General features: G+C 45.3%; 1 protein-coding gene across 1 annotated transcript; it reads right to left on the bottom strand.

Moving 5' to 3' along the window:
* Nucleotides 1-4,420: 4,420 nt before the first annotated feature.
* LOC139369585 (centrosomal protein of 170 kDa-like) lies at nt 4,421-25,351 on the bottom strand. Its single transcript, XM_071108835.1, has 19 exons — nt 25,288-25,351; nt 22,937-23,091; nt 22,507-22,596; nt 22,335-22,413; nt 22,030-22,088; nt 21,143-21,338; nt 16,540-16,677; nt 15,857-16,321; nt 15,159-15,580; nt 14,772-14,900; nt 14,245-14,380; nt 12,487-14,016; nt 11,985-12,237; nt 11,572-11,689; nt 9,077-9,235; nt 8,204-8,292; nt 7,687-7,780; nt 5,911-5,962; nt 4,421-5,457 (listed from the first exon to the last, which is right to left on the bottom strand). Exons 2-19 carry the CDS (start codon nt 23,039-23,041, stop codon nt 5,153-5,155), a joined length of 4,419 nt encoding a protein of 1,472 aa, XP_070964936.1. The 5' UTR covers nt 23,042-23,091; nt 25,288-25,351; the 3' UTR covers nt 4,421-5,152.
* Between the last annotated feature and the right edge of the window lie 2,208 nt (nt 25,352-27,559).

The raw sequence follows: 27,559 nt of genomic DNA, 5'->3' as shown, positions 1-27,559 counted from the left end.
CAATATTTATGCCCGTACTTTTCCTCCAGTGTTTAGTGAACAGCATACTAATTCCTCCTCCTTCCCCACAGCCAGGTCTGCATTGGCAGACTTGCTGACACAGGACTTTTGTTTCTTTTTTTTTGTCCTCCTCAAACCTTCATCAGTCGACCACAAGCAATAATAGTTAATTGATGGAAAGTATAGACTATGTAAATATAAACGCACTATTGCACACACCAGCTTGTTCGGTGTCGTACATCTTCGCCTAGTCAATGTGAGGAGACCAAGTGCCAAGTCATCATCGACTGACAGCTTAACTTTTTGATTTCCATGTTATGCAAGATGAAACAAAGGCTTTGATACAGTATTCTACTGTGAGAAGTGTGTGTCAGTAACAAACAGAACGCAGCATAAAGGTCCAGGAATATCATAGAAAACCCATTTGAACGTTATACTTTCTATAAACCAATATCTGTCGGATATGTAGAAGTATTGAGGTGTTGCCCAGGTCCCGAAGTCGTCACATTTGTCAAAACGAATCAAAAACTAGTCCAGTCTCTCTATGCACACTGACGCTCCAACACACTCATAACATACACACACATTTACACTGACTCTACACACTCATAACATACACACACATTTACACTGACTCTACACACTCATAACATACACACACATTTATACTGACTCTACACACTCATAACATACCCACACATTTATACTGACTCTACACACTCATAACATACACACACATTTACACTGACTCTACACACTCACGCACACTCAAATACAATCATTATTTATGCTGCTGCTACTCTGTTTAATATATATCCTGATGCCTAGTCACCTTAAGCCTTTACATATCTACCTCTATCACTCCAGTATACCTGCACATTGTAAACATGGTACTAGAACTGACCCTGTATAAAGCTTCTTACTTTCTTGTGTTCTTCTTATTTATGTTTCTTGTGTGTTTTTGTTCTACCTTGTGTTATTTTCAGTACTACATTGATATCGATTACTGCATTGTTGGATTTGGATCTTGCAAGAAATGCATTTCACTGCACTTGTGCGCGTGACATTAAAACTTGAAACAGTACAGAATAATATCCTACCCAGACAAAAGGACAACGAGGCCAGCGCACTCTTAATCTTTCATTTCCATGTAAAACCCCAAAGACATTCAAAACAGTTCGGTAACAAGCCTCAACTTAATTCTGAAAACCCACGATTCTCCCAGTAGAATCAGAGCTCCGAAAACACATGCTGTGCAGCAGCAGCATCAGTAGCCCAGTATGACAAAGGGGAGCGGCTTTTTACACTGCAGGGGGATTAAACAAGTGGAACAGAATATCTTAAGACACAGTAATTAACAGAGCACCGCAGACGGCCCTTCTGAGCCATAGAAATAGAATTTACAGAATGGAAATGGTTTTGACTTGAATGGGGCGGTCCATTCTAATAATTTGATTTCTATGTTCTGTGTGTCCTGTATGTTCCGTTTAATAGTGACTGAAAGAGGTCGGACAATAGGGTTGGGTTGAGTGTGGCGCTGAGGGAGAAAAGCAGGGAGGTTTAACATACTGCATCAAGGGAATCTTTACAGTAGCAGCTGACTGACTAAAATATTTCATAGAGTTTAGAGTTATTGTCCAAACGTGTTTAGAAATATATACAGCCTGGATATCTGGATATGAAATTCACGTGAAAAAAACTGTCAATGATAATCATGCATTTTTATTAAAATCAGTGGAAAGTAGACAAAAAAAAAAATCATTAGTAACCATTATCTTACAAAGATAGGAAATAAATCATGACAATTAGAAAACCTATCCGTACAAAATATACAAGCAGAAACATGTAAAAGGTTTGAAATGACATAAAGACAATAAAGACCTTACTAATAAGACACAAAAATGCTATTTTCTTTATTAATAATCAAGCTGTTTTGGCTGAGAAACATCAACATTTACGATCAGGTTACATTCATGTGTAAACATTGGTATGAGGCAGGACATCCAGATACAGTATGGGTAGATCATAGAGGTAGATAGAGGACTCTAGTGTCTAAAAGCCATTTTAGCATGGGCAGCACCATTGAGGACTTACACCATTTTTAAGTAGAACTGGGTGGGACTTCTTATGGGTTAAGAAAGGATCACATCATTCAAACCAGCTCATCAGGAGGGATCAGCCAATGAATTACACTTGTGAACAAACATTCCATAACTGCAGGTGACAGTAAATCATAAACCTTGGATTTATACCTGTTCAAACAACACACTCCAGGTGGCAGTGTGCACCCTTTCAGTTTGTTTACCAACTCATAGTAGTAGAATAAGAAAAGTAACCACTTCAAAATGGAGATGGCTTCAATGGTGCTGTATGCTCTCACAGACGCCATAAAGGGACAGATACAATGTTGTGTCCTCTATCTAGCTCTATGGGGTATATAGAGCTACTTCCTGGTCCATTTTACTTCCTGGGTCCATTTAATTTCCCGGTCCATGTCATGGTTTCTCTCAGCACTTGGTCATGTTCAGTAGGGCACACTGTAGCAAACTGTTTTGCAACAGATATTGAAAATGAGTGGTTACCTACCCGCTTAACTCCATTTCAAAAAGTTTTCTCCCGACAACATGGTCCTGGTCTCCGACTATCCCCTTCTATGCTGTTTTTTACTCAGATCTCTTCGCTTCATAAGGGTTCTTCAAGTACGTTAACCAGAACACTAGTGTGTATTCCATGACACAATCACAGATGGCTGGTGGTGCCTTAATTGGGGAGGACAGGCGCATAGTAATGGCTGGAATGGAATTAATGGAATGGTATTGACACGTCAAACACATGGTTTCCTTGTGTTTGATACCATTCCATTCTCTTCCTTCCAGTCATTATTATGAGCCGTCCTCCCCTCACCAGCCTACGGTGGACTCAATCATAATGGATAATCAAAACCAGTTCTCAGTAAAAACAAGTTCCAATGAAACCCAGCATCCACAAGTACACCCAGGCCTGTTTTGGTCAACAGATGTTACGTATCCTTACTAACACCACCCTGTGGCGAAACACCGCAGCTTTAACATGTGCAAATCAACAAACGTTAGCTTAGCTACACCTCCTAGCCCGCGTGCCAGTCTGCTTCTGCACTCTTTCCAACTCCTTGCGCAATTCTCATGCCAGACATGTGGCACCCAGGCTATTTCCATCTTATCGTTTCATCAACACTCTCATGGTTTTGACAATGGGCACTTTGTGACGTAATACACTTGGATATGGGGACTACTTTCGGGAACACATTTTTCAGGAAGCTACTTTACCACCTAGCCTACAGTAGTTAGTTATTAGTAACATATGGTACAGCTATCTTTGATGCATCATTCTTAAGAGATACTGTATCACTCCACACGGGAAGGCATGGATGGGAGAATTATAAATATTATACACATTTAAATGGATACATAACACTGTACATACCCGATGTCTTTTCATCTGAATAAATAAAGAATAATATTGGTCTCTCTTTAGTGGAAAAATCGTAATATTAGAACAAGCGCAGCAAGCTGCAAGTGCTACACGTCAGCTAACAGACACAGTATGCTATATGGTCATATTCACAAAATTTGCTGAGCTATGCTATGCATAATGGCGGGATATTCTGAAAAGTATTTTCAGAAAGACACTGAGTTCTTTTCTGCAATGCTGAACCATGGTGTCCATTTAGTTTTTGTTGTAATTTGGGTTCTATATAGCCCCCAAATGGGTTGTAACCACAAAGCAGACTGCCCATCAGGCATCAGTCAAGTGCAAGCTTATCAGTCAAAGCAGTGACTTCATCGCTTGTAAATAGTAGCCTGCACACTAAGAAAAGAGGGTTCCTCAAGGGTTCTCAAGGGTTCTTTGGGAAGGGTGATGATTCTGTGGAACCATACTGACCCAAATAACCCTTTGAGCCTTTCAATGGTTCTTTGCTTTTAGCAATGTAGGGACGGCGGCTCATTTGAATATTTTGGGGAGTGGTTTGCTAACCGCTTTGTCCAACCATGAGTGTTGAGTGTAATTTCAGTTGATCTAATCTGTTGGGTTATGCTGTTATATGTGGTACAATATGTGACTATAGCCAGTGACAAACTCACGTATGGCCTTGTGTCAATTGAGAGCGGTTGACTAAGTAGTTATCAATTCTCTCCTCAGGAACCCCCAGCTGTTCCAGAGCTAGCACACCTGATTCAACAATAAAAAAAACTATGGAATTTTAACAATATAATATGTCTGTTAAATCTGAATTAAACAACCTTTGAGATTGAGAAGGTTCTTTACAGAACCATTCTCCAGAAAAAAGGGTTCTATATAGCCCCCAAAAGGGTTGGAACCACAGCAGAACCCTTTTTGGCTCTATATAACCTTTTTTAATGGAAAAGGTTATTCATAGCACCATACAGGTTCCATTTAGAACCTTATGAGTATGGTTAAAGAACCAAAGCCAAAGAACCCTTATTTGCCACTATATAGAACCACTTGTTTTTAGTGTGTAAAGTTACATGGTGTTACACAATCGGCAACACTGTCGAACACAAACAGAATCATATCAAATGTCTTCTGAAAAGTAATCAATCAACCAGCAGCCGGTGCAGTTAGCAGACCATAATGCAAAATAACTCTTGATACTTTTCAAACGTGTTCAAGAATATTGATATAGTAGTGTTGATAATGGACTGTAGGACATGTGCTGGTACATAGATTGTATTGACAGTACATACTCCTTTCACAACCCTTCTATATACATGTTATAGCTACAGAACAAGCTCACTGTTGGCTCCAATTCATATGAACAAACGGATTGGTATGTCAGAGACAAAGATTCAAAAGTGTTTATTTACTTCTCTTTTGGTCAGGTCTGATGTTCAGGAGGTTTGTCCAGACATTGAAGGAAATATCAACCCACTGGGCGTACACTAGTTGAGTCAACGTAGTTTCCACGTCATTTCAATGGAATTACGTTGAACCAATGTGGAATAGACATTGAATTGACATCTGTGCCCAGTGGGTGTCCCATCTCTCCAAGTCTTTTACCATCCTCCCTAGTAGTGAGCCTCAATCAGGGCCCCTCCAAGCAAATGTTTAGGTAGTTGTACTTTAGTAGTGTGTTCTAGATCCAGGATCCTCCTCATTTATGAACCACACAGTTCTGTTCTCCACCACTAGAGGGCAGATTATTATTCACATGGAGTCCCAGATCTCTCTCTGCCACCTGGGTAGAGGTGCCTGAGGCCCCCGAGGAGGGTCCACCGCTGGGGGCCGACAGGGTGCTGCTAGAAGGGCCTTCTCCATTACTACCTCCAGGGGGGTGACTGGCAGTGGAGGGCCTCGCTGCCCCAGGACTGACCCTCTGCAGGTCGGTCAGAGGGCTGGTCAGTCCCAGGCTGGTCAGGGCATCCAGGGTGCCGTCCGGATCCACCATCACATCAATCACTGTGGAGCAAAGAGGAGAAGGAGAAGGTCTAAGTCAATGAAAGAGGAGGTATGTCAATCAGTCAGACAAAGAGGAGGTCTGTCAATCAGTCAGTCAAAGAGGAGAAGGTCTGACAATCAGTCAATCAAAGAGGAGGTCTGTCAATCAGTCAGTCAAAGAGGAGAAGGTCTGACAATCAGTCAGACAAAGAGGAGAAGGTCTGTTAATCAGTCAGTCAAAGAAGAGGTCTGTCAATCAGGTCTGTCAATCAGTCAGACAAAGAAGAGGTCTGTCAATCAGTCAATCAAGCAAACAATCAATCAATCAGAGAATGGAAGATTTATTTATATATAATAATGTGATGAAGTAAGTTTGAATATAGATGCTCTATGCAGATGCTAACTGTATATCTATATGACTTGTACTATATACAGCTGAAATCAAATCATGTATGACTGTCTCAGGACTCATACCTAGTAACTGTCTCTCCACTCTCTTCAGATCCTGGAGGATGGTGGTGATCTCCTGGTAAACAACCACACAACAAACAAAAAGGTCAACAAAACACACAAAAAGGAGGGAGGGAGGGAGAGAGAGACAGAGGGAGGGAGGGAGGGAGGGAGGGAGAGGGAGAGAGAGAGAGAGACAGAGGGAGGGAGAGGGAGAGGGAGAGAGAGACAGGGAGGGAGGGAGGGAGGGAGGGAGGGAGGGAGGGAGGGAGGGAGGGAGGGAGAGAGAGAGAGGGAGAGAGAGACAGAGGGAGGGAGAGGGAGAGAGAGACAGAGGGAGGGAGGGAGGGAGGGAGGGAGGGAGGGACAGAGGGAGAGAGAGACAGAGGGAGGGAGAGGGAGAGAAAGACAGAGGGAGGGAGGGAGGGAGGGAGAGAGAGACAGAGGGAGGGAGGGAGGGAGGGAGGGAGTGAGGGAGGGAGGGACAGAGGGAGAGACAGAGGGAGGGAGGGAGGGAGGGAGGGAGGGAGAGAGAGAGAGAGAGACAGAGGGAGGGAGGGAGGGAGGGAGGGAGGGAGGGAGGGAGGGAGGGAGGGAGGGAGGGAGGGAGGGAGGGAGGAACATCATAACTTATACTTTCAGAATTGAGAGGAAGTGACTTATTATCTTGATTCAGAAAGTGATGCCAAGTCACATCTCAATTAAACAAATGTGACTGTGCAGACCGGGGGGGCAGGTTTGAGAAACACGTCCTTACCTCACCCCCTGACCACCTTCTGTTTAGGTCGTCCTACTACATCTGGGTGTATGTCAGGCTTAACAGACATGATTAATGCAACAGCACCATCAGCCAACGACGGCCTTTAAAACTACTCCGAGCTTCCCAGATGGTGGTAGAAGACATCAATTATTTACCGTCCCAAAGTTTTGTTGCATCATCACCCCAAATAAGCACTCTCTGGTTTGTGTTTAGATGTTAACCAGGCACTTCTCTTGCACCACCGAGAGCGCCATGGCCTGGAATTGCTCTGTCTATGACCGCAAGGCCCTCCAGCGGGTGGTGAAGATGGCCCCAGTACATCACTGGGACGGTGCTTCCACCCATCCAGGACATCTACTCGAAACGGTGCCTGAGGAAGGCCCGCAGCATCATCAAGGAACCCACACACCCCAGCCACGAGCTGTTCACTCCCTTACCATCGGGGAGATGGTATCGGAGCACGAGGTCTGATACCAACAGGCTCAGAGACAGTTTCTATCTACAAGCCATCAGACTGCTGAACACATGAACTGGACTGACCACCTGCTCTGATTCTCCTTACCGTAGCACACATGCACTCCATGACACAAGCATTCACACACCCACACAGACACATATACATTCATGCTACACACACATCACAACTGCCTACACCAGAATGTTATTATTGTTTCTAAATACTGCACAACTTAAACACTTGCCCCCCAAAAACACATGTAAATATTGGACTATAAATTGTGCCTTCCTGTATTATACTTATGCTAAAATGTTTATTCTATTCTACTGAACCATTAACTTCATGTTTCTATTATTATATTTTATTACGTTTTATTGTGGTTGCACCGTCCAGAAGGAACCTGCGAGTACACATTTGGTTGGACGGTGTATACTATGTGTATACGCTACCTACGACTAATACACCTTGAAACCTGAACTTGAAAATATTTCCACCGGCCCTCTGCAGTCATTTATCACAGCAGCTGGGTGGTACGGCAAGAGACAAGGTGTGAGGTAAGGACAGTAGGGGTCTGGCACCTTACCGTGCTGGAAGTCTTGAGGAGTAGAGAGTCATGCTCGGCTTGGAGTTTATTCTCAATCTCGTCCCATTTCCGGTCCTTATCTTTGAATAATATCCTGGAGAAGTTTTCAAAAATAATTTGTGTGGAATGGGTTGAGGGGGGGAACATGAAAGTGGTTTCTGATGTTTAAAAAGTGAGGATGGATGTTTCAAGTTGTCAACTTAACCTTTATGAAGTGCCATTCATAGTATCCAAATTAGGATACAGTATTTTCTAGGATACAAGCCATCATATCTTATACAACACTACTGATTCTTCCTTGCCGTTATCCGGATTTGATCCAGTTCAAAGCACAGCATGTAGCTGCACGTATTCAGAATAGAATTTCTTCAAAGTCAAACGCTAGCCTGTTGTTTCACACTGCTTGGGTTCACTTGCAACTCATAAAGCACTCCTGACACTTCATCATCAAAATCAGGGAATTCATTATTTCACATTCCTTTTCTTTGAGTGAATCGTGATGAAAGGTGATGCCTACCTGATTTTGCCGGCTGTTTTGTCCACAGAATGGCGTATCCGTGCCGAGAGCTGGGTCACAGATGCTAATAGTAAACTGTCCAACACCGCCTGAGGGGAAACAACAAGGAAAAGAGGAGGTCTTATGTAAGAGGTGTTTTAGTAAACACCTAAAATAGCATAATAACTAGGACAGGCAGGGATACCAAGGCTATATGCAGTCACAAAACCATGAGGATATTAGATATACAATAGCTTATTTTTGCCCAAATCTCCCAGAAACCAGCATCATCCATCATTAATATAGTAATAAATGTGTTATTAATAACCTCATAAGGATCGGACCCTTTTTTTCAATTTTCGCCTAAAATGACATACCCAAATCTAACTGCCTGTAGCTCAGGCATTGAAGCAAGGATATGCATATTCTTGATACCACTATTCTGCTGCCATATTCTGCTACCATCTAGCGGCCAACTTAGATTTTGGCCGCTAGATGGTAGCAGTGTATGTGCAAAGTTTTAGACTGATCCAATGAATCATTGCATTTCAGTTCAAAATGTTATATCAAGACTGCTAAAATGTGCCTAATTGGTTTATTAATACCTTTTCAAGTTACACACTGTTTCATCAATAATACAGTAGATTGCTGATGGGATAGGGTCAATTCACCCTGACATCAAGTCCTTTTGGTTGATGGGCTGTGTTTTGTCTCTCTCTCTCTAACGACTGTTTTTCAAAAAAAAAATTTTATCTCAAACTAGTAATGTTGCCATTGTCATTATAAACACACATTGGATAAAGACAAGCTGAAACAAACTAGAAACCAGGCTAAATCAGAGTACAATCAAATACTTTCACTTTTTAGTTTGGATTTCAAGCGGCAACAACTCACGTCCTCTCTGTTCCAGGTCTGGCGGCGAATAGCGCGGGGACCCTGTCTGTTAGAGTTGCGTGGCCGGAGCTCCACGGGGCGGACGTTATTACCCAGAATGCTCTCTGTTGACGGGCCGCTCCCCAGATCCAAGCCATCGTCAAAAACTCGCTCCTCCAACTGGGCAAAGCACCCAATACAAAGTAAATTGTTTTCTGATATATACAGTACCAGTCAAAAGGTTGGACACATCTACGTCATATGTTGACTCTTTTCTACATTGTAGAATAATAGTGAAGACATCAAAACTATGAAATAACACGTATGGAATCATGTAGTAACCAAAAACGTGTTAAACAAATAAAAATCTATTTGATATTTGAGATTCTTCAAAGTAACAACCATTTGCCTTGATGACAGCTTTGCACACGCTGTAACGTCTGCTTCCAACTCACACTCTCAAAGACATAGATCCCCTGAACGCAGCTTACTCTCCAGATCCCAATCACCTGAATTCTGATCACCTGTTCACACACCTGTATGTCATTAACACAAACTATTTAGTTCAGTTCTTTCCACCCCATCACCGTGAGGTATTGTTTGTTTTGTGACACACTTCTATTCGGAGCGCTGGTGGTCCTTTTAGTTAATCCTCCCGTGTATGATAGTTATTGACTGCCTCACTAAGGACGCCTTTTGACTATTCCCTGCCTGTATTTTAGCATATCGGATTTCCTGTTATCAACCTATTACCTGATCTCCCGGACTATGTTACTAGCCTTTTCCCTGCCTGTACTGTGTATGACCCTGTGTATGACCTTCAGCCTGTCCCTGGACCCAGCTACCTGCCCCCTCCTGTGGTTCTTTACAATAAACACCTGCTGCGCCCAGTGCTTGAAACCAGCTCTCTGTCTCCCATCGTGTCCATTACACACGCTTGGCATTCTCTCAACCAGCTTCATGAGGTACTAACCTGGAAATCATTTCAATTAACATGTGTGCCTAGTTAAAAGTTCATTTGTGGAATTTCTTTCCTTCTAAATGCGTTTGAGCCAATCCGTTGTGTTGTGACAAGGTAGGGGTAGTATACAGAAGATAGCCCTATTTGGTAAAAGACCAAGTCCATATTATGGCAAGAACAGCTCAAATAAGCCAGGAGAAACGGCAGTCCATCATTACTTGAAGACATGAAGGTCAGTTAATGTGGAAAGTTTGAAGGACTTTGAAAGTTTCTTCAAGTGTAGTTGCAAAAACCATCAAGCGCTATGATGAAACTGGCTCTCATGAGGAACAGCACAGGAAAGGAAGACCAAGAGGTACCTCTGCTGCAGAGGATAAGTTCATTAGAGTTAACTGCACCTCAGATTGCAGCCCAAATAAATGCTTCACAAAGGGCAAGTAACAGACACATCTCAACATCAACTGTTCAGAGGACACTGCGTGAATCAGGCCTTCATGGTCCAATTGCTGCAAAGAAACCACTACTAAAGGACACCAATAATAAGAAAAGACTTGCTTGGGCCACGAAACACGAGCAATGGACATTAGACCGGTGGAAATCTGTCCTTTGGTCTGATGAGTCCAAATTTTAGATTTTTGGTTCCAACAACTGTGTCTTTGTGAGACGCAGAGTAGGTGAACGGATGATCTCTGTATGTGTAGTTCCCACCATGAAGCATGGACGAGGAGGTGTGTGAGTGCTTTGCTGGTGACACTGTCTGTGATTGATTTAGAATTCAAGGCACACTTAACCAACATGGCTACCACAACATTCTGCAGCAATACGCCATCCCATCTGGTTTGCGCTTAGTGGGACTATCATTTGTTTTTCAACAGGACAATGACCCAACACACCTCCAGGCTGTGTAAGGACTATTTGACCAAGAAAGAGAGTGATGAAATGCTGCATCAGATGACCTGGCCTCCACAATCATCGACCTCAACCCAATTGAGATGGTTTGGGACCACAGAGTGAAGGAAAAGCAGCCAACAAGTGCTCAGCATATGGTGGAACTCCTTCAAGACTGTTAGAAAATCATTCTCGGTGAAGCTGGTTGAGAGAATGCCAAGAGTGTGCAAAACTGTCATCAAGGGAAAGAATCTTTGAAGAATCTCAAATCTCAAATATATTTTTATTTTAACACTTTTTTTGGTTACTATATGATTCCATATGTGATATTTCATAGTTTTGATGTCTTCACTATTATTCTACAATGTAGAAAATAGTACAAACAAAGAAAAACCCTTGAATAAGTAGGTGTGTCCAAACCTTTGACAGGTACTGTAAATCCACAATATTCACAAGGAGCAGGCGTCAGGGCCCGTATTTATATATAGCTTCTGAAAGGAGTACTGATCTAGGCTCAGTTTTTTGAATTTAGATCATATTCCTAGGTGACTCTGAGAATATGAATATGGGCCCTGATATGTACATGTAGCTCAGACTTTTGGGGAAATCATGACTGATGTCAACAGCTACATAAAGTGGAATTATTGCATCGTGGGATGTGTAGTACCATGGCTCCTGGGTCAGTGGCAGCACTAGCGGCTGGGCTGACTGAGTCGATCTCTCCGGCCACGTCATGGATCTCTCTGGCCAGCATGGCCAGGTCTTTGGCTAGGTCCTGACTGATCCTGTCAACATACAGGGAATGAATCAGTTAAATACCCTTGATTTGACTTCTATTGTGTATTATTGTGGGTATATAGTGCATGAAGTGAAATAATGAATGTTGCAAAATGGATACTTTTGAGGTTATACTGGTTCTCAAAGTAACTTGCTCCCCTATGGAATTGACCCTATTATATTGTATAGGCCTAGTGAGATTGCTCCCCTATAGAATTGACCCTATTATATTGTATAGGCCTAGTGAGATTGCTCCCCTATGGAATTGACCCTACAGTTTCTCTGTATATGTACAGTACATACCTGGCGATCTCTTCACTGTGAGTGGTCCAATCCTTCATGTACTCCTCCTGTTCTCTGCCTGCTGACTGCTGCCTCAGAGCCGCTATACCCCCCGGACTGGGGGTGGCAGGGGCGGAGCCACCCAGCTGGGTCAGCCGCGGCGATGCAAACTGCCGGGCGGGACCGCCGTGCTTGGACGGGTGGCGGTTGGAGCCGAACTCGTCCTCCGAGGTGGAGGCGTAGTCCATGGGCATCCGGCGCCACCGGCCACCAGCTGGAGTCAAGAGAAGATGTTTTGTCAGTAGACGTAGTAGTGATTGAGGGCTTCACCACTACTAGATACACACAACTGTCCATAGAGAAGAGATTTTACTCATACATATAAATGTACATAAAGATGCTGAATAATGACAGAACCTACAAAGACTATAGCACAAACATGATACCAAATCAAACATTGCGGTGGATAAGAGAACAGTCAATCAGAAACACTACTTCTGTATCAGACAGTACACTATGTTACCTGTGGGGGTGATGTAGCCCTTAGACTTGTCAGGTAGTTTGGAGGCGCTGTTAGCCCTGGCCCTGGGTATTATCCCTCCCATGTTGCTGACTCCTCTGAGTCCCTGTCGGACGGCGTAGTCGGTAGCAATGCTACGAACCCCTATCCCCCGGCTACGGCCCCCTGTGGCCTCTGAGTCACTCTGGGCAGACGGAGATCCCATCCTGGGCTTCCTGGGCTGGGCCAGGGCCTCAATGCGGGACAGGCCTCTCCGGAACCCTGGTCCGGGAGCCGCGGACCTGGAGCTAGTGGTGCTAGCCTCAGAGGCTACGGACATCCGGTCCATGTCGGCTGGTTCGGTATCGGAGGAGTCCCCCAAACGGGCACGTCTGAGTATCGAGGCCCGGGTGGGCCGCACCTTGGGCAAGGTGGTGGTAGGTTTACTGAGGGTGTTTGTGGAGGTGCTGGATGCCTGGGTGTTTTTAGCCCGGCTAGCCTTGGTGCTAGCCTCCACTCTGGTGCTTCCGGCCTGGGTTCTGGCGTGGGAACTGTGGGAACTAACCTCCTGTAAGGAGGGTTGAGAGTCGGAAAGGAGGGAGTTGGAGTTGACGTCGTCATCTGTTAGGTCCAGGGAGGTCCAGGCACGACCAGCTTGGCGGGTCCCTTGTCCTCCAGACGGCCTGGATTTGGGTTTCCTATCCTGGGTATCTCTGGCTCTGGTAGGCCCCTTGGTGGAGGAGCACAGCACCGTCTTCTCCCTCTCTTTCTGCTGGGCAGTTAGGGTACGTCTCTTCTGGTGGACCACCTTCCGCCCTCCGACGCCCGCTGCCTGGCTAACGGTGCTGGTGGTGTCCACATCTGACTCAGGCGACAAAGACCCCTCGATGGACTGGCTAATTGGTTCACCCAAGTCTGATACCGTTGTCTCCAGAAACGCAGCCACCGCCTCTGAGTCCTTCTGCCGGGTGGTACTATCCACCCTGCCCTCCTTTGTCAGTATTCGTGCCCCAGTTTGCGTGTCAATCCGTGGGATGAGCTCCTGGGGGACGTTGGTGCTGGGTCTCTCCACCGTAAAGCTCTCTTGTCTAAGAAGCGGCTTCCCAGCACTCTCCCTTTCTTTAGCCTTCTCCTCCATCTCCTTCTTCCTCCTCCGTGCCTCCTCCAGTCTCTTCCCCCCACTACTCCCTGGCCGAGGAGGCAGTTTCGCCAACACAGTTTCTTTCCGGCTTCCCGCATCTTGGTTCTTCGCTGGAGAGCCTTTTTTCGGACTTCCTCTGGTGCTTCCACCCACACTACCAGCCTGGCTACCCCCACCACCTCCACCACCAGGCTTGGTCCTCCCTCCTCTCCCCGTCTCCTGGTTCTCCTTCTCCTGGAGCTCAGTGTCCTGTTTCTCCCCAACATCGGAGGGGCGGTGAGCTGGACCAGGGGATCTCTTCCCCCCGGGGGTTGCCTCCTCGGTGGAGGGGAGCTGGGGCAGGGTTCTCCTCTTGCGCTCTGTATAGCTGGTGGAGGCCATGGAGGCAGAGTGACTGGACTCACTGATCTCAGCTATAGAGAGACAGGGTATAAAAAAATCATAATCATTTCTACACAATCATATCTACTGTGTCTAACTAACTCTCATATATTGGCAATATAAATACCAAACACTCTTTTCTTTTTTCTAGTTATAATTGACTTTATACTGAAAAAAGTGGGATGACTAATAAATGAAAAACAACTCAAAAACATCAAAGCACTTCAATTTCAGAACAGGTCTAAACCCAGCAGTAGCACCTCTGTCCTCGGTGTGGTAGTGGACATGGGACTCGGCTCCAGAGCCCTCAGGGTCAGTCCTGATGTGGCTGGCTGCCAGAGTAGCCCATTGGGAGACCCACCTGGGACCGCCCACAACCAGCTCCTCTGGGAGAGACTGGAGGACAAACAGGGGAGAAACCGAAATTGAACAACACCCAGTCCCCAACATAAAGGGGAGAGACTAGAGCACAGGGGAAGACGAGGACAAATTCTACTAGTCAGAGTGTCACAGTGGCATGTACGCATCTATTATTTACAGGTAAAATGCTTAGGACTACTTCAAACACAACTGCACTTTTGAGAGCATGTATCCTTTCTTTATAAAAACTTGTATTTTTTCCCCACAAGGAATGGCATCAAACTGAAAGCTTTCTTTACGTGTGAGGTCTGTCTTAATCTTGGGAGTATAAAAATAGCAAATCTACAGTAGTGTCTGACTTGGAGTTGAACTCCTTCACTCCTCTGCAATGGAGAGTCTCTGTGTAGACAGACAGAAATGCTGTTACCTCTGGTTCGATACGTCCAGGCTTGCCTCTGTCTCCCGAGCCTGGCCTCTGAGTGGTCAGTCTCTCTCTCTGGATGTCAGGATAGCCCGCCACCCTGGACAGAGTCTGGTAGTCCTCCACACCAAATACCTGGGCCAGAACATGGACTTCAATAAATATTCAACCAAACATTCAATTGAGAGGTCAACACAATGTGGGCTTAGTGCACTTGCACAGTACCACTTGCAGTAAATACGAGGCCATGCCCTTGACAAAAAGACACCTATTCTGGGACTAGTGACTAGTGACTAGTGACTAGTGACTAGTGACTGTGTAAACGAGTTATTCAGATAAAACAGGATTCAAATGACAGTTTAAGATCATTAAAGTCCTATTTACCATCCCCACCTTGTCAATCATTCTCCTGGCCTCCTCCTCTTGGTTATCTTCGTTCTCTATCTCTATGGTATAGGTCCCCCGGTCGCTATAGTCGTCTCCACGCCGATTCTGAAACCCCTCCCCAAGTCCTATCGGTTGGTGTTGGTCGCGGTGGTAAGGAACGGAATCCTTGGTCCTCTCTCTCTCTCTTAACTCTCCTCCGATGGGTGCCATTTTGGAAGCTGAGGACCTGTGTCGTCGGGCTGGGCTATCTTCCTCGGCAAAGAGTCCCTCTGGGACGTTGGCGCGCCCCTCTCGTATCTTGACCCCTGACCCCTCTAGTCGGCCGCCCCACAGCCCCCTGGAGTGGTCCTCGAGGGCGGCCCGGCGTTGCTCTCCCAGCGCGGCTGCGTTCTCTGAGTCGCTCTGGGTACCGTCCTCGTGTTTACTACCTGAAACGAGAGAGAAGGGGGTTGGACGTTTGGTGTGTGCAGTTATAATCCTATGAACCTATTAGGTTGGTTTCCCAGACACCGATTAAGCATAGTCCTAGACTATGAAGCGCTTTCGATGCGCATGCTTTCAAATCAAGGACTAATCTTAATCTGTGTTTGGGAAACTGTCTCATAGTGTAATAACTGTGTAGTGCTATGTAATGCAATAGCACGAGGACTTGCTGACGGAAAAATCTCAATTCTATTCTTATGGTGTTGGTTGGTTGGTCTTACCTTTAAGACTCTTCAGCTGAACCGGCACATCACTCTTCACGCTCTCCCCGTCGTCCTCCACCACTCTGTCAACCGACTCCGTACGGGCCAATGGGATCTCGTTCTGGGCCAGCCAATCAGCTACTTTCACCTCCGCCGCCACCATGGCCGTTTGCAGGGCGCTCAGCTCCTCTCCCGCGCCCTTCTTTGGGGGCCGTGGCCTCACCTCCGGCACCACCTTCGCCACCCGGTCCTTAACAGTGACCTTATTGGATGCCTGCAGGTCAAACTCGATGGTGAAGGAGGCGTGGCCCTGGGGGACGGCTTCAGGGCCGGAGGCGGGGTTAGTGGTGGTGGCGCCTTCCTTGTCTTGGGAGGGGGGTTCATTGGTATAGGAGGGGATCTCGAAGTAACTGGGCTCCTGGCTTGAGGTGTACAGGCCATTCTCCTGGGCCACGGCTGTTGTCTCCTTGGGGTCTTTGCAATCTGTCGTTTGAAGCCGATATCAAGATGGCGTAATACAAGGACTTAGACTTTGAGATTCAATTGCTGTCCTATGCTACCAGAAAGGCGAAAGTCTACTGTTATCTGGTAGGGTGGTTTTTGATGTATAAACAGGCACACAGACAGACAGGCAGACAGACAGACAGACAAAGTGAAACACAGCTAACTTCAGTCTGTATTCCAGGCTAGACAGCATCTACCTGACTCAGATCTCTCCTGCTTCCTGTCAGTTGTCGTCCCATCCTGCTTCCCAGAGTTCTCATCGTCTGCGTCCCCGTCCCCCCACCAGGAAGGCTGGCCGTACAGAGGGGTGCCCCTTTTTAGTACTGCAATGTCCCCTGGGAAAGAAACGACACCAAGGTCAGTGAGAAAGACAAAGATTTTGTTTTGAACTGAAATTGTGTTTCCTCACAGTCTTCCAAAAGACTATTGTGACAGAACAAGTTTAACCTCCTAGTTTGTCTACCGCAGGTATCCGCGCTTTGCCTTCGGAAGGTACGCCAAATAAAAATGTGATTCACATACATTTAAAAAATATATATATATTTTTATTTAAAAAAAAACAATTCTTCACATTTTCAAACAGTCCATTTATATTTTCCAACAGGGCTATACATTTGGGTGAGTTTTTTTTCTTGCATGAGTAGCCTCGTTTCACTGCCAAAAATAACGTTCAGTGAAATAACAACACAATGTCAAATACAGGTAGCCTAGTCAAATAATTAACATCCAATCACATTAACCGTTACTCTCTCGCGGGAATTCCATTAACGGTCCGTAAGTAGCCAAACGTAGCTGCCGCTCATTCTGTTTGCTCGAAAATGGATAAATGGTTCAAAAAAAGTAAGGCCCGCATCCATAGAGACACATACCAGCTCTACTGGTAGTACTGCTACTACCAGCAGTACTACACCTGCACCTGTCGACAACACAAGTTGTTCTGCATCCATAGAGACACATACCAGCTCTACTGGTAGTACTGCTACTGCTATCAGTACTAAACCTGCACCTGTCGACGACACAAGATGTTCTGCTTCCATAGAGACACATACCAGCTCTACTGGTAGTACTGCTACTGCTATCAGTACTAAACCTGCACCTGTCCACGACACAAGTTGTTCTGCTTCCATAGAGACACATACCAGCTCTACTGGTAGTACTGCTACTACCAGCAGTACTACACCTGCACCTGTCGACAACACAAGTTGTTCTGCATCCATAGAGACACATACCAGCTCTACTGGTAGTACTGCTACTGCTATCAGTACTAAACCTGCACCTGTCGACGACACAAGATGTTCTGCTTCCATAGAGACACATACCAGCTCTACTGGTAGTACTGCTACTGCTATCAGTACTAAACCTGCACCTGTCCACGACACAAGTTGTTCTGCTTCCATAGAGACACATACCAGCTCTACTGGTAGTACTGCTACTACTAGCAGTACTACACCTGCACCTGTCAACAACACAAGTTGTTCTGCATCCATAGAGACACATACCAGCTCTACTGGTACTACTGCTACTACTAGCAGTACTACACCTGCACCTGTCAACAACACAAGTTGTTCTGCTTCCATAGAGACACATACCAGCTCTACTGGTACTACTGCTACTACTAGCAGTACTACACCTGCACCTGTCAACAACACAAGTTGTTCTGCATCCATAGAGACACATACCAGCTCTACTGGTAGTACTGCTACTACCAGCAGTACTACACCTGCACCTGTCGATGACACAAGTTGTTCTGCTTCCATAGAGACACATACCAGCTCTACTGGTAGAACTGCTACTACTAGCAGTACTACACCTGCACCTGTCGATGACACAAGTTGTTCTGCTTCCATAGAGACACATACCAGCTCTACTGGTAGAACTGCTACTACTAGCAGTACTAAACCTGCACCTGTCGACGACACAAGTTGTTCTGCTTCCATAGAGACACATACCAGCTCTACTGGTAGTACTGCTACTACTAGCAGTACTAAACCTGCACCTGTCGACGACACAAGTTGTTCTGCTTCCATAGAGACACATACCAGCTCTACTGTTAGTACTGCTACTACTAGCAGTACTAAACCTGCACCTGTCGACAACACAAGTTGTTCTGCATCCATAGAGACACATACCAGCTCTACTGGTAGTACTGCTACTACTAGCAGTACTAAACCTGCACCTGTCGACGACACAAGTTGTTCTGCTTCCATAGAGACACATACCAGCTCTACTGGTAGTACTGCTACTACTAGCAGTACTAAACCTGCACCTGTCGACGACACAAGTTGTTCTGCTTCCACAAGCACATCAGATGCTAGCATCAGTAATTATACATTTGTTGTTAGCCCAGCTAGCATGGACGCAACCAGTTGTGAATCTGATGCAGCCGGGAAATCACTGAACAACAGACAGGGACGTTGGACCATCGAAGAGGCACAAATATGATGAGAACTACATTGATTTGGGGTTCATTTATATTGGGAGTAGTGCCTTTCCTCAGCCACAGTGGGTTATATGTGCAAAAGTACTATCTCACAACTCGATGAAACCCTCACTCTTGCGCAGACATTTAGAAACAAAACATGCCAATTTGAAAAATAAGCCACAGGAGTTTTTTGAGCGAGAATTAAGACAACTTTCCTGTATAAAAGCAACAGCTACCATTAATGAGAAGGGGCTAGAAGTGTCTTATATGGTGAGTTACCGAGTGGCTAGGACATGCAAGCCCCATACTATTGTGGAGGACTTCATTCGTCCTGCTACCGCAGATATGGCAGGGACATTGCTGGGGGAAAAGGCCCAAAAAAACTATACAGACAATGTCTTCATCAAACAACACTGTTTCACGACGCATCAGTGACATGGCAGGAGATGTTTTGAAACAATTACTGCTTCGCATACATGCCAGTGAATTCTATGTGTTACAGCTGGATGAGTCAACAGACGTGGCGGGCCTGGCACAGCTCCTGCTATATGTCCGTTACGTTTATGGGGGGTCAATTAAGGAAGACATCCTCTTCTGCAAACCACTGGAAACCAGGACAACAAGAGAGGATATTTTTAAAGTACTGGACAGCTTTGTGACATCAAATGGACTTTGGTGATCAAGATGTGTTGGTATCTGTACTGATGGCGCGAAAGCCATGACAGGGAGACATAGTGGAGTGGTAATGAAGCGTGCAAACAGTTGCTCCCGACGCCACTTGTGTACACTGCAGCATCCACCAAGAGGCTCTTACTGCCAAAGGAATTCCTGACAGCTTGAAAGACGTTTTGGACACTACAGTGAAAATGGTTAACTTTGTTAAAGCAAGGCCCCTGAACTCTCATCTATTTTCTGCACTATGCAATGATATGGGCAGCGACCATGTAATGCTTTTACAACATACAGAAGTTCACTGGTTATCAAGGGGCAAAGTATTGACACGTTTCTTTGAATTGAAAGATGAGCTTAAAGTTTTCTTTACAGACCATAATTTTCACTTGTCTGACCGCTTGCATGATGACGAGTTTCTCACACGACTGGCCTATCTGGGTGATGTTTTGTGTCACCTGAATGATCTGAATCTAGGATTACAGGGACTCTCCGCAACTATATTCAATGTGCGGGACAAAAGTGAGGCTATGATTAAGAAGTTGGAGCTCTTCTCTGTCTGCATTAACAAGGACAACACACAGGTCTTTCCATCATTGTATGATTTCTTTTTGTGTGCAAATGAACTCAAGCTTACGGACAATGTCAAATGTGATATAGCGAAGCACCTGAGTTGGGTGTGCATTTACGCAGGTACTTTCCCGAAACGGACGACACAAACAACTGGATTGGTTATCCCTTTCATGCCCTGCCTCCAGTCCACTTACTGATATCTCATCGAAATTGTAACAAGTGAAAATTAAATTTAATCAGAAGCCACTGACAGATTTCTGGATTGGGCTGCGCTCAGAGTATCCTACCCTTGGCAAATTGCACTGTTAAGACACTGATGCCCTTTGCAACCACGTACCTATGTGAGAATGGATTCTTGGCCCTCGCTAGCATGAAAACTAAATACAGGCACAGACTGCGCGGAAAATGACTTAAGACTGGGACTCTGTCCAATACAACCCAACATTGCAGAGTTATGTGCATCCTTTCAAGCACACCCTTCTCATTAACCTGTGGTGAGTTATTCACAATTGTCTATGAACAAATAAGGTTTTATATGTAAGATGGTTAAATAAAGAGCAAAATGATTGATGATTATTATATAATTGTTTGTGCCCTGGTCCTATAACAGCTCTTTGTGACAATCGCTCACACTATTCTTATGTTTAATAAATGTATTGTATAGTGTGTGTGTGGCAGGCTTACAATGATGGTAAAAAACAACATTTGAGAGTGTGCTGACCCTGGTTCTAGAGGGGGTATGTAGCTGGAGGTTGAATGTTTGAAGGGGTACGGGACTATAAAAAGTTTGGGAACCACTGGTCTACCGCAATGTCCCCTGAGAAACAAACAACGACCTCTGCAAACTCTAACTACCACTTTGTACCCACACAAGTCCCCAAAATACATATTGTGGCAGAACAGTTTGACCTCCAAATTTGTCTCCAAGTCAGAGCACCTTAGAATCACATTTAGGTGACAGCCTAGCGTAGGAAACTAAAAATACAGGACACACGGTTGTCACAGCACAGACTGTGTGGGTGTGTGGCATCGCCAAAATCCTGTCACCTCTGTCATCTAGTCCTGTCATCTCTGTTAACCTAATCCTGTCACCTGTGTCACCCTCCAAGGTCCATGCAGAGTGCAGACCCTCTCACCTGCCAGCTTGTCGTCCCCGGCCCCCTCTCTGCTGGTCTCAGGGGGTTTACTACCCACTGCCACCGCCCCGTCGGAGCCACCCTCGGAACCACCCTCGGCTGCAGCCTTGACCTCTACTGCAGGTCTGGATGGTACCGGAGCAGCTTCTGGCGGCTTTACCATCTGCAGCAGGAGCTGACTATTAAACTTCTCATGCTGATAGACGAGGACACAGGACAACACAGAGAGGAGATGAGCTCACACCATTAGAGATATGATTACAAGGGTAAGTCTAATAAGGAGCTCTTCTATGTTTGCACCAACATACATGGGACAATCGATCCTTGCATCAGGGAAATTATACAGTAGTCACGGTCTTGGTTGTAAGCATATAATTGTTGTTGTTGTTGTGCAAATCTCAATTGGCATCAGTTCATGATTCACGCAAAATCAGAGTAATGTATGCATGTAGAACTCACGTTAGGATTCAGACAGACCTAACTGAACAATGTATCACTAAGTTCCTTATAAAGTATGTTTTTTGTCATCCAAACAAAAGCAGTGAGGTTTTGCCACATGCAGCAGAAACTGCCGCCGTTCTTGACTGAACATAATCTCCATTAAACATGCATCAACCAGCGTAGTAGAAAAAGGTATTTCTCAGAGCTTTTCCTTTCATAGTACTTTGTAAGCGTATTTTACTGGGGCTCTTTCTCAATTTCATATTTCCTCGAGTCCTCGCATCCTCTCTCCTCGCCTCCTTCTCAAAATGGATGGGAGAAGAAAGTCAGAGGGGAGGGACCTTGGAACCTCTCCTCCAATATGGTTGAGACAAAGGCGAGGAGATAGGATGATAAGAAACACAGAAAGAGAACTAGCTATTTCTTTAGCCTACTGTCCAACCAACCTTTAGTGCTTCCTCTGGGACATGGAGCTCTCCTCGCACCACAGTGAACAGGTTGGTATGTGAGACAGGTTAAGGAAAGGTGATTGTACAGCACAGGCTTAGCTCTTCACAGGAGATAGCACAGATATTTAACATTTTAGTCGTTTAACGGCATACATTCTTATTCAGAGCGACGTACAGTCCAGAAACAGATATGCTAATGTGATTGCATTTTTTTGTTGCTCTCATTCCTTTGGTATTGATGACATTTCAATGAACTACTGTAGGCTAAGCTTCAAAGACAAAATGGCACCATGACAGGATATCATATCCAAACCTCAACTTGTCGTCAATTTTCAAAGTGATATACACCTGCTCCTGTATTCTGACATCATTCACAAATGTCTGGAAAAAAAGGAATATCATTATTAGCCGTTTAGAACAGTTTACGAAGCACATGAATCATTTCATATTCATATTTATTAAAATCTTACTTACCCCATTCAGGCTTCCCAGGTCCTTGACTTTATGTTCGTCCGTGGTTGGCTCATAGTTGATAACGGCATGCTGTTTGTCCACACTGCGGGACTAAAGACACAATAATCCAGTCAATCAATATAATCCTGCTAATCTCTTTATAATCCAGATGGCATAGATTACATTTGGTCCTGCAGTCACTTGCAGCAGTGTGACCCACTAGATTTCGAACCCAGGTCTCTTGACAAGACTAAAGCCTAGAGATCAGCTCTGGGAGCTACCGCACGTCTTCAGGTTACTCATCATGCCAGAGTGGTTCAACGACGCACCTCCGTAACATTAGCAGCGGTAGTACAGTTTAGGCATAACGGCTACAGTGTTGGGCTGACGTTCTCCAGTACCCGGGTTCGAGTTCCGTTCTGGACTCGCTACAAAACTAAATATGATTTACCTGTAACATGAGTTCACAGTCGTCTCGACCAACAAAGATCATCTCCCAGGGGAGGCGGTGCCTCATGCCCGCGCCACTCACCAGGAACCAGGAAGAGACACTCATCTCTGCCACGCCCACTGCCACACCTGCTCACCTTTAACCCCTATGACAGCCTGTGTAAGAAGACAAGGGGCTCCACTCAATCAGTTCAACGGTGCAGCGTGAATTCAATTTAAAGGCCATGTTCCCCGGCGTTAGAGGAGACTGCATTCGCGGTAACCGCTGCGTATCTCGGCTCAATGGGAAATGACCTTTAAAATGTAGATCACGCAATCTGTAACACTTCAGCAATACAGATTGAATAGAGCCCACGGTCAGCATCAGTTAGAACAACCAGTCATAACAGCCAACTGTAAATGGAGGGAACACAATAATTACCCATTTTATTAAAGCATTTGATATGGCTGCTCACAATGTAAAGAGCTTTGTCATTTTTGTCTGTAAATAAAAAGCCCTCTACCAATCAAGTGTAGGCCTACTGTTTTAATGTATTATTGTCACAACATTCGAACGACTTTCGACAAAGTCGAATGAAGAGGATGGATACGAACCTAAAAACAAACAGGGATAAAGTGAACAACTTTGTCACACCTAAACTCAGCAAAGCGGTTTCTTTAAACTAAATGCCCAGCACACTAACCTGCTGGTATGACTGGACCTCGTTGCTAACAATGAGGCTTTAGAATAGGCTACATCGCAACCATTCCAGAAGAAATGAGATAATATGTCACTGACTGTTTGACATCCTGCTTAACGGCTAAATTACTGAGTGTTTTGCCGGGTCACCAAACCAAAGTCGCACTCAACCAATGTCACTGAACTGAGAGTGGCCGTTCAGTGATGATGGATATGTTGTGTCACAGCAGGCAGGAATACAGGCTACCCGTACAGGATCTAAACAATGACGATCACTGTTGGATAGTTGATCAGATGGCTTAGATAGACCAGACAGACCAACCTGAGAGACGTGAAGATACTGTATAACATGAGTATGACTCAGGACAGGCACAGAGATCACAGCAGGTACACAGATAGAGAGAGAAGGACACACACCCACACACACTCACAGTCATCTCGTTTCCGCTCAGAAGAAACATACCATCTGGTGCTCATTTTTTGGTCATAATTCCTATGTGTAGGCCTACGGTAGCCTACATAAAAACACACTACGACTATATGGCCTAGCTAGCCTACCGTTCAGGTTGCAGTGACACAGGCCTCCATAGGCAATGCTTGAAGGGGTATGGTACTGGTAGGCCATGCTGACTCACGATGCCCCATCAGTGAAAATGTGATTTAGCGCGATTTAATCTAATCAGGCACCTTGTCATATCTTGGCCCCGAATGAGGGTAGATGATTCATATGTGAATGCGACTAGACAGTCCTGATTCCCCATTGTGGAATTGGATTGGTTAACCCTCTATGCGGCCTCGGTCTCGGTCTCGCAATTGTGCCCGACGTTTTTGCATTGGTTTCGTTGCCGTCTCTCTCTCTCTCTCTCTCTCTCTCTCTCTCTCTCTCTCTCTCTCTCTCTCTCTCTCTCTCTCTCTCTCTCTCTCTCTCTCTCTCTCTCTCTCTCTCTCTCTCTCTCTCTCTCTCTCTCTCTCTCTCTCTCTCTCTCTCTCTCTCTCTCTCTCTCTCTCTCTCTCTCTCTCTCTCTCTCTCTCTCTCTCTCTCTCTCTCTCTCTCTCTCTCTCTCTCTCTCTCTTCCCCCTTCTCTCAATTACAGAGCTATATCGTAAATGACAGCTCATCATTTCGCTCTGGAAGCTACTGTAGATGGCCCTGCCTGAGCATAAAAAACAACCAACCCTGCGTTAGCGACCGTTCAGTTCCTTATTATTACATTTACCATGTGTCCAATAATCATGATTTGTTTTTATTAACATAGGCTGTTTTGGATGTACTAGACACCATATTGATTGATGAAAGGCAACAGATGCTGCAGTTTTTCAGTCTGGTCGGTAACCTTTTGCGGTTGAAAGCTTATATGACATTTTTATCATAATCGATAGCTTACATATGTGGTATTACGAGTGCCATTTAGGGCAACGCGTAACACCGAATTACACATATAGGTTCATTTGAAAGGCGTACAATAATAACCCATCACGTGTTGTTTAGGTCGCCAATTTGATGTGCTGTCTGGGCTGTACCGTTATGGACGACATAGCCTGGTACCCTCCGACACAAATAGCCTAGAATGTTCATTTTGCGGGCCTTCTTTTCTTTAAGGCAGGTCGCGGGCAAATGCATTGTCTGGGTGTGGTCGGATACGGCGGAGTAATAAAACGTGCATCTCACTCACCTTTTGTCAGGTACGGAGTATTCAGCATCCGATTTGTATCCTGTAAATCTTTTGATGCACGGTGCGGTCACATACAGTGAGGGAGCCTGATGCCTGCCCAGCCCTGGTCCTCGAGCGCTTCTCTTCCTTCGCCTCGAGGTGGCGCTGCGCTGATGTACAACACAACAAGCCAAGAAGCCAAAGGCTACGCAATGACAACAACAGCGCAATGAGCGCATCTTCTTGCGTATGACGTTGAGATGTAAACTGTAGTCCAGTGGTTCCCAACCTGTTTCTGTTGCACCAGTTTAATTAGGCTCTTCTCAGAATATCCCTGAGGTACCCCCACATATGCATTTGACCCCGAAGCCTATGGTCTCGTGAGTGTTCTCACGTACCGCCAGGGGTCCTGTACCCCTGGCTGAGAACACCTGTTGTAGGCTACTGGGTTCATTAAGGTTGGTCAATGTTGTCCCATGAATATGATGCAGTTGTTTTGATGTAGCCAGATGCTGCTAATTCGCGATGGTTGCAGGAAACACAAGTGTTCTTTATTTATTTATGCTGGAGGCTCCTGCATGTGCTGGACCGAAGGATCACTGTCACGTCATGTGGTCTGTTATGGGTGTAGTGACAATGTTTTAAATAGGCCACTGGAATTAGTCCTAAAATGTTGAGCATGTGGAAAATAGTCATTATTTGTTAGATTGCATTGCCTTACGAATTGCCTTATGAAACAAACCTCTATAGACTGTAGGACTTCACTTGTATTTGATAATAGGCTACCATGTCAATAATCCCTCATGGACAGATTTTAGTTCTGTGTTTCCCGAGATTACTTGATAAAGGACATCTGTTAATTTGAGGTTATAACCAGCAGAGGGCAGCCCAACTCTATGTTTGGCTGTGACCAATGGAGCATGGTTCACTGCCGTGGTGGGTGACTGCCAGGTACCAACCAGTACAGTGTGTGTGTGTGTGTGTGCCTGCCAGTAACCAGTAGTCAGGGGCTAACATTGCTGCCAGCAGACTCTCACCCCCTCCTCTCTTCTACTTCCTTAATGGAGTTGTCAGTGCTGAAAGATGCTTCTGGTCGACTCTGTGGATCGGAATCTGATAGTGAAGCCAAGAGCAACTGAACCGTGAACCGTAGGCTACGTATGCCATTTTTAAATGGGTATTGCACTGTCATTGTGATGTACCTGTTCTGTATTATGTCATGTTTCATGTTCTGCGTGGACCCCAGGTGGAGTAGCTGCTGCTTTCCCAACAGCTAATGGGGATCCTAATACATACCAATACCAAGCTGCTTATTATGACCGTCTGACAGTCCTGATAGGTAGTTACTGTAACCTGAAGTTGCTCCTAGGTACAGAGCTAGGATCAGTTTGCCCTCCCCAAATTCTATCCTGAACCATTAGGGAGGGAAATAAAAAAACTGACCCAAGATCAGTGTAGAGAGACGACTTCACCCTAATCCGCTGTCTTCCTCTTAGCTGGACTGAGATGTCTGCTCTTGGCATTAATCAACCAGGCGCTACTCTCTGTGGTAGACTTTAAAAAGTAATATACTGTAAAATAAATGCAACTGTCAGAAGAAAACAACCATGTCAATGATAGCTTCAAAGATCCTTATAATGGCCAGGATATGACATCACATGGTGTATCTTGGCTGTAAAAATGGAGGGAGAGAGAGAGGGGGGGGCAGCACGGTCACAGGTGACTGTCATGTTTAATAATAATTATCACCACGCACCTGCGCCCCCACACTAATTAACTGGCGCATATGCAAATGAGGCAGGAGAGCACAGCGAAGGCCCAATGGAGAACAGCTAACTTGTTCAGCTGCAGGACTTGACTAAGATAACGAACGGTCAGGCAGGGTCAGGGAGGAGAGGTGGACGATAGGAGGAGGAGGAGACGGGGAGAGAGTGGGAGGAAGAGGAGTGATCACCAGGGAAACCGTGATAAGAGCGGGTGGATGTGGGTCTGTGTGTGTGTGTGTGTGTTGGACTGGCATCTGGTGCTAGTGGCCACATAACATGAGCCATAACATAAGGTTGCAGTGTTGGTGGCAACCGTAGAACATGTGGTCATCAAAGTCCCTGTCACTGCAGTATGTCTAACCTCAGCAGGTGGACATCAAAGTCCCTGTCACTACAGTATGTCTAACCTCAGCAGGTGGACATTAAAGTCCCTGTCACTACAGTATGTCTAACCTCAGCAGGTGGACATTAAAGTCCCTGTCACTACAGTATGTCTAACCTCAGCAGGTGGACATTAAAGTCCCTGT

This window comes from Oncorhynchus clarkii, chromosome 17, assembly GCF_045791955.1.
Source record: "Oncorhynchus clarkii lewisi isolate Uvic-CL-2024 chromosome 17, UVic_Ocla_1.0, whole genome shotgun sequence".
Lineage (NCBI taxonomy): Eukaryota > Metazoa > Chordata > Actinopteri > Salmoniformes > Salmonidae > Oncorhynchus > Oncorhynchus clarkii.
This window is presented reverse-complemented; position numbering and strand designations above follow the sequence as displayed.